At 44.5% G+C, this 10,218-nt stretch overlaps 1 protein-coding gene across 1 annotated transcript; it reads left to right on the top strand.

Moving 5' to 3' along the window:
• Positions 1-2,425: 2,425 nt before the first annotated feature.
• LOC112566717 (sacsin-like) lies at positions 2,426-8,847 on the top strand. The gene is made up of 8 exons (XM_025243048.1): positions 2,426-2,536; positions 2,696-2,788; positions 3,460-3,569; positions 4,218-4,343; positions 4,891-5,038; positions 5,353-6,258; positions 6,825-7,451; positions 7,892-8,847. The coding sequence occupies exons 1-6, from the start codon at positions 2,533-2,535 to the stop codon at positions 6,072-6,074; spliced, it is 1,203 nt and encodes a 400-aa protein (XP_025098833.1). The 5' UTR covers positions 2,426-2,532; the 3' UTR covers positions 6,075-6,258; positions 6,825-7,451; positions 7,892-8,847.
• The last annotated feature ends 1,371 nt before the right edge of the window (positions 8,848-10,218 follow it).

Here is a 10,218-nt window from a genome sequence, read left to right as displayed (position 1 = left end):
TGACATTTAAACAAAATAGTCTCGGACAATGTAACTAACCCACAGCTAGTGACTGGCATAAGGCAAACAAACACACGGATATATGTATATATGTAATGTGTATGTGATGGGTGGGGGTGGATGGTTATGGTGTGAGAGAGAAAGGAGAGAAGCAAAAGACTTTGTCACACCAGGCCAGAATACCTGAGAGCAGCAGAGCACCGTATCCACCCACCCACCCCACCTACCCGTACAGCAATGAACCACTTCGGTGCTTACAGCAGTGTGCGGACTGTTTGCCAAGACTCCCAATTAACCATCTCTATTAACACGCTTGCTCGCGGTGATTATTCAGTGAGAGGACATGAACTATGTCAGAGAGAATTCATAGACGATCTAAGAAACTGAAAAGCGTTTGATTGACAGAGCTCGTGATCTTTACCGTAACGAGATGTCGGGCCACTTGATGCGGGTGGCTGTGCAGCTTCACAATGCCCGGCACGCGCGTGCACCTGGGGTGGCGGCAAGCGGCCGCCGTGGTCGTCGTGTGGTGAAGTGGTTGGCAACCGTCCTGCTGTGTGACGCTCATGAATTATGCACACGGCCCGCTACCTGGCCTGCTTAATTAGCCGACAAAGCCTCGGGCTCGCTGGACATACTTGACCCGAGCTTCTCTTCTCTTCTCTTCTCTTCTCTTCTCTTCTCTTCTCTTCTCTTCTCTTCTCTTCTCTTCTCTTCTCTTCTCTTCTCTTCTCTTCTCTTCTCTTCTCTTCTCTTCTCTTCTCTTCTCTTCTCTTCTCTTCTCTTCTCTTCTCTTCTCTTCTCTTCTCTTCTCGAACGTCGCCCTCAGTCGTCACCGTTTCAGCGTTGAAGATCTTCGATCATCTCGTCTTTCATTTCAAATCATAAATAACGGCCCCGTACAGGTGTGAGGACCCACCTTGTGGCAACCAGTTGCCGTGTCACTGCTCAGTATTATCAGGCGGAAATGTCTCCTTATGTTAGTATTATCGTAATGACTACAGCAATCAGTGTAAGAGGGAAGTTGGTAAGAGGCAGCAAGACCTTACAGATTCTTACATGGCCTCATTCATGGCAGCCAAGCACAAACCAAGAAACAACAGAGGAAAGCAAAAAGGAAAGAGAGATGCACAAGACGAAGCAGGTTAATGGCCTCGTCAAAAGACAGAACAGGTGCAAAATAATTATAGAAGTATAAATACTAAAAACTGAAGAAAGTAATCATTGTCTTCCTCTATCCCAGAAAATATGATCCATGATACAAATATTCAAAGAGTGTAAGAACACAAGCCCCTTGTAACTGTCACTGACCAAAAGATAACACTGTTATGTTGATCACAAGACTCGCCATTAAAAAAATGTCAGTTGAGGGTTTTCTGATTTCGAAACTTTAGGCCACTAGATGTAAATGTTATAAATATTATTCGACTATCTCGGGTTCCTGTTTCAAATAATAAACACACATTGATTTCCCAATCAAAAACTAAATTTCCTAGTACTGTAATAGAGTCTACTTTCGTTTCCTCAAGTGAAGTGTTAACTATTACGAAGGTCAGCGGTGTGTCCTACTTTGTCAAGATTTGATTTCGGTTGTTGTCATCGCCGTTGAAGTTACTATTTCAAGAGTTTTATATCTCGCTACCGAGAGACGATGGAATGAAGAACGGAAGGCGTGAGTAAACTGTCAAAGCATTGTTGATCTTTGAGTTGTGGTGGGCGTGAGCAGCAGGTCAACATCGCTCTTGCAACAGTTCTCGCTGGAGTTCAAATGTCTAAGGACAAAGACAGTGTGACTGTGCATGGAGAATCTGATGCAACAAGTTATGTTAAGTGCCGTAATAACTGTATTGTGAGTGTGTTCACACCGTTAGTTGAATCTTTTTAAGCTAAAAGAGTATTATATCTATGCAAAGAGGGATATCGGTATCCACACAAACCGACAGGACACGAGCACCCTGTACCCGAAACACGCTGCAGCGGCGACAGGTGTTCTGTAGAATATGGAGGTGTAGATGTGTAGTGTCTAAATATATATATCTCTCTCTCACACACACACACACATATTTCAGCATTCTGTAATCAAGACTAGAAAATCTGATTTCAGGTGAGGATACTGTTTGGAGCACAGCGTGGAAAAATCAGCCTGAGTCAGCAGCTACACAGTTGAGCAATTCTTACACAGCGTGAGAAGCGCTCAAGCGAGGCAACACACTTCACTTGCTTGTGGTTTGAGCCTCTGTTCTGTACTGGGAAAAGCTACCTGAGACTGTGGATAAGGTGTAACGATAACATGAAGAAGACCTAGTCATATTTTTATCCGTTACATGCTGGTTATCACATCCAGACAGTCTGACCAGTAAAAAACTTGTGAACTGAGGTGTTAACCGTCTTCCATTATGGATGGTTCGTAAACAGTGGCCAGGAAATGTTTTATTTCTGGTCTTGAGCTAATGACAGCAGCATGTGGTTCATTCAACATGTCAGTTGAAGCAGTTAACCGTGTCTTAAGCTGGTAGCCTAAAGAAAACACAAATGGGTGAGTAAAGCATTTTTTCAACCTGTAAGCTTAAAGCTTAGAAAGTCAGGAACGGTGACTGACAATATCTAGCATTTATTTATCTAATCACTAAGCGATTAATCATGAAAAGACTTATTCGCAAAATATCTGAGTAAATTAAACACGTTTTGAATTCAGAAAAACCCGAATCAAGTAGGAGACCGCCAGCCAAGAGGGAGAGTTGTCTCCAACGTGAAGACAGCAAGAGACAGCGTGTGTCCACACTTGCCGGTGAGTACAGGGTGATCAAAAAGTTTCGCCCGAATTTATATTGATAGCGAATGTAGATTTTCAATGAATTTTATTGTATGATGAATGAGAACTACGAGGATAATTTAATCATAGAAACCACTGACGCACTACTAACGTGCTGAACATCGCTCATAATCATCTTTCATGGCAGATGGATTGGTCGGCGTGGGCCGATCGAATGGCCAGCACGTGCACCCGATTTATCTCCGAGGGACTTCTTTTTGTGGTGTTCTTAAAGACATTGTGTACAAAGAGAAACCACGAACCATTCCTGACATTCGCCGAGTTATTACCGAAAAATTTGACACAATCGAGGTGCCACTGTGCCAAAAAGGTTTGTCGCAGGGTTGCATCACGATTGGTTTCTTGTATCGAACACAACGGAGAACAATTTGAACCATTCCGTTAGTATTTCATTGTTGCATCTTCGGCTCATTCATAGTTATCATTGTGCTCGTAGTTTTCATTCGTCATACAATAAAATTCATTGAAAACATTCATTCGTTTATCTTTTATCGTTTATCTGATCCAATCACTCCTGCCTCCACACATGATTGTAGCTGTAGCACATCGATTACGCATCAAAGACAAAAATAAATAAACACACATTGTTGTCGTTTGATGACAATGATTAAAACAATGTATTGCAGAGGTGTCGGGAGGCTTGGAGGGAAAGAGTTCTGGCTTTCTTCGCACGAGTCTTATTCGGGAGCTGCGAAATGTGCTGGACGAATACCCGGATGATGGTCAGATCCTGAAGGTATCGTGGTGTGCACGTGCATGACCTCGACTGTCATTCCCTTTAAAAACTCTGGATAATTTGTACTGTTCATTGACAACAGGATGTCTTATGGCATTACTAGCCTCCTTGTGAACCTCAGACAACTGACAATTCATGTGTCATCACGTGTCATTCACATCACATATGTCAGATTTGTGTCCTGCATGATTGTCAGAATCGTGTCGTATACGAAATATCACACACATATATATATATACGTACCATTACATATCATATGTAAATACATGTTATCTCCTACTCTTATACAAGTATAATATGGATTTCGTAACTTCGGGACAATCTCTTACACTGATTTTGTTGCAGACAGGAAGTAGTAGACTCTTTTAATATAAGCATGATAATCTCTTGATAATAAAGAAAATACAACTTTTCGCTATGAATCTAGTATTAGTGTTGATGGAAGTCTTATCAAATATGTGCTTCATGTCAGTGTTGTAAAGACAGGATGTGTTTAGGCAGTTTGTCAGTTTTGCCAGGCACGCTGCAGACGAAACTTCCAGCGTATCTACTGAGGCATTATTTCCTACTGGAGATAATGATATGGATGAATAATGGATAATGAGAGGAATGATTTGGCTTGATATTATTACATCGTTGTGTCTAAAGGAAATGATACAAAATGCCGAGGACGCAAGGGCGAAGTGTGTGAAGATCCTGGCGGACAGCCGGACATTTCCCAGTGACGAGGACACACAAAGAACAGAGGGCAATCCATATCTGCAGTTTTTTCAGGTAAATTGATGTTGTTTCAAGTGGGTCCCTACTGTTTTGTTCTAAGAAAAAAAAAAAATCGGTTATTTGTTTTTATTGTTTGCTTGTTTTTGCCAGCAAGATATGTTTCTTAGGAAAGTAGGAATGCAAGTTAAATTAAAACCACAACATAATATTCATTCTCAAAAGTAAGACAGACATTTCTCTGATCAACTGGGGTCCACAAACCGAAGCACAGAGCGTGCAAACTGATCTTCACAGAGTTAGTTACCACCGATCACATGTTCACACCATGTGTTATCCTTGCCACGCCTCACTTCCCACCCGACACCCGGTCTTCAGCTCAACTTTCCATGTGCTAGTGACTAGTGACCCAGTGACCCAGTGACTGTTCTCTTACTCGTAGATTATATTCGTGAATGTAAATATAAGCCTGCTGTGTCTACTCACACACAAATACACTTGCCATCGTGTGTGCCTGTGCAAGCGGTGCAGGTGAGTGATCATGCGTTCTTGTGGAGGTCGAGAGGTCAAGTGTTTTATTTATTTCATGTTGTTTGTGTTGCAGGGACCAGCACTGTGTGTGTACAACAATGAGCAGTTCCAAGAAAAAGACTGGGAAGGTATTCGCAGGCTACACACCAGCGTGAAAGAGAAAGATCCTCTCAAGGTTGGCCGTTTTGGTCTGGGCTTTAAGTCAGTGTTTCACCTGACAGGTGAGATAATTCTATACCTTTCACTGGCATCATGTTAATGTACATGTAAAAATACATTGATGTACATATTAAGATATATTTCTATGCCAAAGTTCGCTGATGCGCACGTTTACATATGGACTGAGGGAATTGTTGTGAGGGGAAGGCTGTAGTTTCGAGACTCCCTTGAGCCAGTGTCCATCCCTGCTCTACCTCAACTCTGTCTGGAGAGTAGACAATGATAGAAATGTTAATCGTGACTTTCATGTAATAAAATAATATTAGATAAATGTTAAATAATTGATTCTTAACACTGAGATAGTCTGTCTCTGCAGACCGCCTGGTGATCATCAGTGGACAGTTTATGATGTTCATGGACCCCTTTAAAGGGGCCAACGGCGACTGTACCCGACAACGCCTGGCAGAGAGGAAGAGCAGAGAACTCCAATATTGTCTGGATAAAATCTTTCTCTCGGAATTTCCTCGCTCCCATGGCGCAGACTTTGACTCTGACTTCTTCTCGGGCACACTGTTCTGGTTTCCTCTGAGGCAGCAGAAGAGCGAACTGTCAGACACACTGTACACAGAGAAAAGTTTAAAGGATCTACTGCAGGCCTTTAAAACCGAGGCAAGCTCCATGCTCCTCTTCTTACAGAACTTAGAGAGGATCGAAGTGCACGAACGAGACTACACAGGAACAAAGCCAGTATTCACAGTAGAATTGTCAGAGAAGTGCGTGAATGCTGTGAGGGCCGAGAGGTCAAGGTTCAAGAACAGCATCCGAGCAGCCAGCGAACAGCTGCCCCTGGCGCCTGTGTGTAGCAGGTCAGAGGTCGAGATGCAGCTGTCGGACCTCCATGGTCGGTTCCAGAACAAGGAGCGATGGCTGGTGGTCAACTACCTCGCGGGCAGACAGTCGGCAAGCGAGCAGCTGCTGAGGCTGTGCAGGGACTCGAACCTGTGTTACCAGCCACACGTGGGCGTAGCCATGCCTCTTGGAGGGCAGCACAACTTCAGAGTCACCTCTTCTGTTTCCTCCCACTGCCCCTGGAGATGACAAGTCCCACGGGACTGCCTGTGCACGTCCATGGCTTCTTCGCTCTGAGTCAGAACCGCAGACATATCAAGTGGCCCACAGCCGATCAACTCAACTACCAAGCCCACATGGAGCCCTCCCTTGTGTGGAACCGCTTGCTGGTGACGGAATTACTTCCCTTAGCGTATGTGGCACTGCTTCACAGGTAGAGTTGTCTTCGCTGTTTCGCCTGTAGACTGGCGTTTGAAGTAGTATAACTCAGATTTCTTTAAAAATTGAATGAGTTTGCTTTACTTGAAAAAATTTAGAATTATGCTTGATTTGTGTACAATATTGGGAATATTTTGTGTATACATTGTTTTTTCTGGATGTAGTGTGTTTCTTGCGTCTTCTGGTGTGTATGCGTGTTTTGGTATGTACTGGTGTGCATAATAATCAAGTAGCTTTATACGTCAAATTTTTCCACCTTGGATTCAGTGCGCATTCACAAAGAAAAATAAAGAACTCCAAACGACTAGCACACCTTCAAACACAAACCAAACATATCAACAAACATACAGAGATATAACAATAGAAATACATGGCAAAAAAAGAAAATGCCGCACACAAGCATGTCACAGCAACACTGCATCATAAAGATACCTTCATGGGGTAAGCAGTGTTGGGCAGGCGGTGTGTTTGTGTGTGTGTGTGCGTGCATGTTCTCGTGTTCGTGCTTGTACAACTTGTTGCCTTAAGGAATCCTTTTGTGAGTACTGACCTCTTTCAAAGGCTCCAGGAGATACACAACAGAACCCCAGAGAACTTCTATAAAGCCTGGCCGGATATGACGAGAGTGGGCTGCCGATGGCAACCCCTCGTACGAACTCTGTACCAGACCTTGTCCAGGGACACAGTCTTCCACACGTCAGTGCGTCAGACGCCTGGATCCCGCTGTCCAAAGCTGTGCTGCAGAAGTTCTCGTCCTCCACGGACCCCGACGTAGTGCAAGCCGTCATCAACATCTACATCATCAACAGAGAGAGCCTCGTGCAGCTGCCAAGTCACGTGATGTCAGGGCTGGAGCAGCTCAGGTTGCTCAACTCTGCTCAGACCATCACGCCCCACCACGTCAGCGAACTCATCCTCACATGCCATCAACAGCTCGGCGACACAGAGAAATTGCTGCTGCTGCAGTATCTATGTAGCCATGGCAACGAGGTGCAGCTTCTGCTCGACCGGTGCTTGCTACCCCTTCAGAACGGAAGTTTCGGGGTTTTCCGTCGTCGTGGAGGCGGCGATGAAGTCTTCTGGTGCGAGGACCAGATGCAGGAGTTGTTTCCAGGTCTGGAGAACATGATGTGCCGCAGCTCGGTGTCGGTGACCGTTAAGGACCACCTGAAGCGTTGGCAGAGTCATGTAGGTCGCTTTCAAATTTTATTACAACGTGTACAGTGTGATGAACGAAAAACTGGCAATAGAGGGGGGTGTGTGTGTTCAGAAAATAGAAGCTGGTGCCATTTTCTATATGTTGATTACGTGTTTGTCTCCCTATAGAGGAAAGTGAGAGCAATATCTTTCGCGCGAACAAACACACACACACAATTTATATATATATAGAGAAAGCATACATATAAACACCAAGAAAGTGTAAATATTGTGAGCAAGGTTAATATTTTCGGCATCATAAGGACCAGATTACAGAGAATACTAAATCTGTCCACCCTGACAGAACTTTCCACACGATTGAACTAAAAAAGAAGGTTAAGCTTGAAAGAATCTGGAGAAGAATCCAGATTAAAAAGCAGACCCCATATAAGTCAGATGAATATGCCTTTGTGAATATTCTTTATGTACAGGTCATTTTTCGCTGCGGGTCTTGGACAAGACAAGCGGAGACGTGGCAAGGTTGATGGAGAGTGTACAAAAGAGACATGGCCATTCCTCCCTCACTCCACGTTCACAGGAGAGCTGGATGCGACACGTCTGGACTTTCCTTCAAAGCACACCCCCATGGAATACTGATCTCTCTAAATTATATCACTTAAAACTATTGCCATGTTTAGAGGGAAGTCAGTTAAACCTCCTGCAGCTGAAAGGAATCTACATTAGTATTTCTGCACCCGGAATGCCTGAACTAAACAAGACATTGTCCAGTTCCCTCTCAAAACTTGGTATTACAGCGGTTTTCATTGCCATCGTATGTTTCTGACCACAAACAGATTCTGGGTGGCCTTGTCCAGTACCCGACAACACGTGGGATCTTAGCGGCACTTGAAAAGGTCAGCGGTGACCCCGTGCGAGGTGAGAAAGCAGACCGGGATTTCAACACATCATCAACTGAGGCTGAGAGAGAATCCATCAGAAAGTTTATTGCCAATGCTGAGCAGCTCGACCCGCAGAGAGTCAGCATTCTGACAGATTTACAACTGTTCACTGACATGAAACGCAAACAGTTGGTCTCAGTCAGACAGGTAAACACCATTGGGCCACGTGACCTGCCTCCAGTCCCACCCCCGTGGTCACTGCTGAGATGTGACGGGAGCGCCAGGTTCGCTGCCTTGAAGCTTGGAGCATCTGAAGTGAGTTTGAACACCATCGCGGAGAAAATTCTGAAATCCATCCAGGAAAATGGATATTCATCGTCAGATACAAAGAATTTTATGGTATATTTTCTCAACAATTATGAATTAATGGCAAATAAAAGTCTAACTGATTTGGCAAGAAACATTCAATTTGTTCCATCTTCTTCGGGGCATCTCTATAAACCAAGAGATCTTTATGATGCTCAAAATGGCGTTTTAAGAGAATTGTTTCTCAGGGAAGACATGTTTCCTTGTGACGAGTTTTCACAGCCTAAGGTTTATTTCAAAATTGAAGAAATTGGGGCTCAGAGATGAAACAAACGTGAGAGAAGATGATCTTATATCAACTGCACAGCGAATTGAAGGACTGTTGAAGCAGGTAGACGGAGGACAAACCGCAGCTAGGAAAGCTGAAAGTTTGTGGACACTACTGTCGAGTCAATGGAATCGGTTTGATCTCAGTAGACTGGCCAGGATACAATGCATGCCGTGTCTACAGGATCGTCAAAAGCCCTCAGACTATCCAAAGACCTTACCTCTCCGGTCATATCCGGCCATTGTCTGCCCCTGCGAAATGGCTCTTTACACAGATTTGATGTATTGCGGGTCCACTAGAGCTGTCACGAGGCCAGGCATGCCCGAGGGTGTTGCTAAACGGCTGACGGTTGTGAGAGAGTTGCCGCCTCAAGATGTTATTAGTCATCTCCAGACCGCCATAAGTCACTATAACATCAAAGAGTCGCATCAGTACAAGCTTATTTTTCATAGAGTGTTTGAGTGGCTGAACAGCTGCAAGTCAACAAAGGATGTCTCTCAGTTTCTGAAAGAAACAGACTGCGTGTTGGTTGAGTCTGAAGGCCGCTTTTGTCGACCAAAGCAGTTTTGGGTAAATAAGAGATATGGAGACATAGACTTGAGACCATACAGGTTTCTATTGCCCAGTGACATGTCAAGTGTCAGTGACCTGTTTCTAAGATGCGGCAGCTGTCAGTACCAAGACGACCAGCTGCTGCAAGAGGTCCTGAGCGAGGTCAAGAAAAACCACGAGACCGGAACTGTTTCTAAATCTGGTTACACCAGAGACATGCGACTTGTTAAAGTGATTCTGTATGTCCTGAAGGAAAGTAACTCGGGGAGAAATGGCAAGGTCCTCATTCCTATCAAACACAACCAAAAAGATGTTCTTCGATTCCGTTATGCAAGGGACTGCACTCTATGGACAGAATCATTGCATGATGGCTTTGCAATAAATGGACTTGCAAGACGAAGAAATAGTCTTTGTGCACACTGAGATTGATGCAGACACGGCCGTACGGTTGGGAGCTGTCAAGATGAAGGACCGGGCTCTGACAGGGATCGAAAATTTGGACTTTGGTTACGGACAGCATGAAGAGCTGACTGATCGGCTGCACAACCTGCTGAAGGACTCCTACACTGACGGATTTTCTGTGCCCAAAGAACTCATTCAGAACGCAGACGATGCAGGGGCGACGGAGTGAAATTCCTTCTGGACGAGCGCGAGAAACATGGATGCACGGACGAACTTGATAAACAAGCAGATGACTTCACTGCAGGGACCTGCATTGTGGGCATTCAACAAC

This window comes from Pomacea canaliculata, linkage group LG6 (genome assembly GCF_003073045.1).
Source record: "Pomacea canaliculata isolate SZHN2017 linkage group LG6, ASM307304v1, whole genome shotgun sequence".
In the NCBI taxonomy this organism is placed as follows: domain Eukaryota; kingdom Metazoa; phylum Mollusca; class Gastropoda; order Architaenioglossa; family Ampullariidae; genus Pomacea; species Pomacea canaliculata.
Note: the sequence above shows the minus strand (reverse complement) of the source record. Positions and strands in the feature narration are given on the sequence as shown.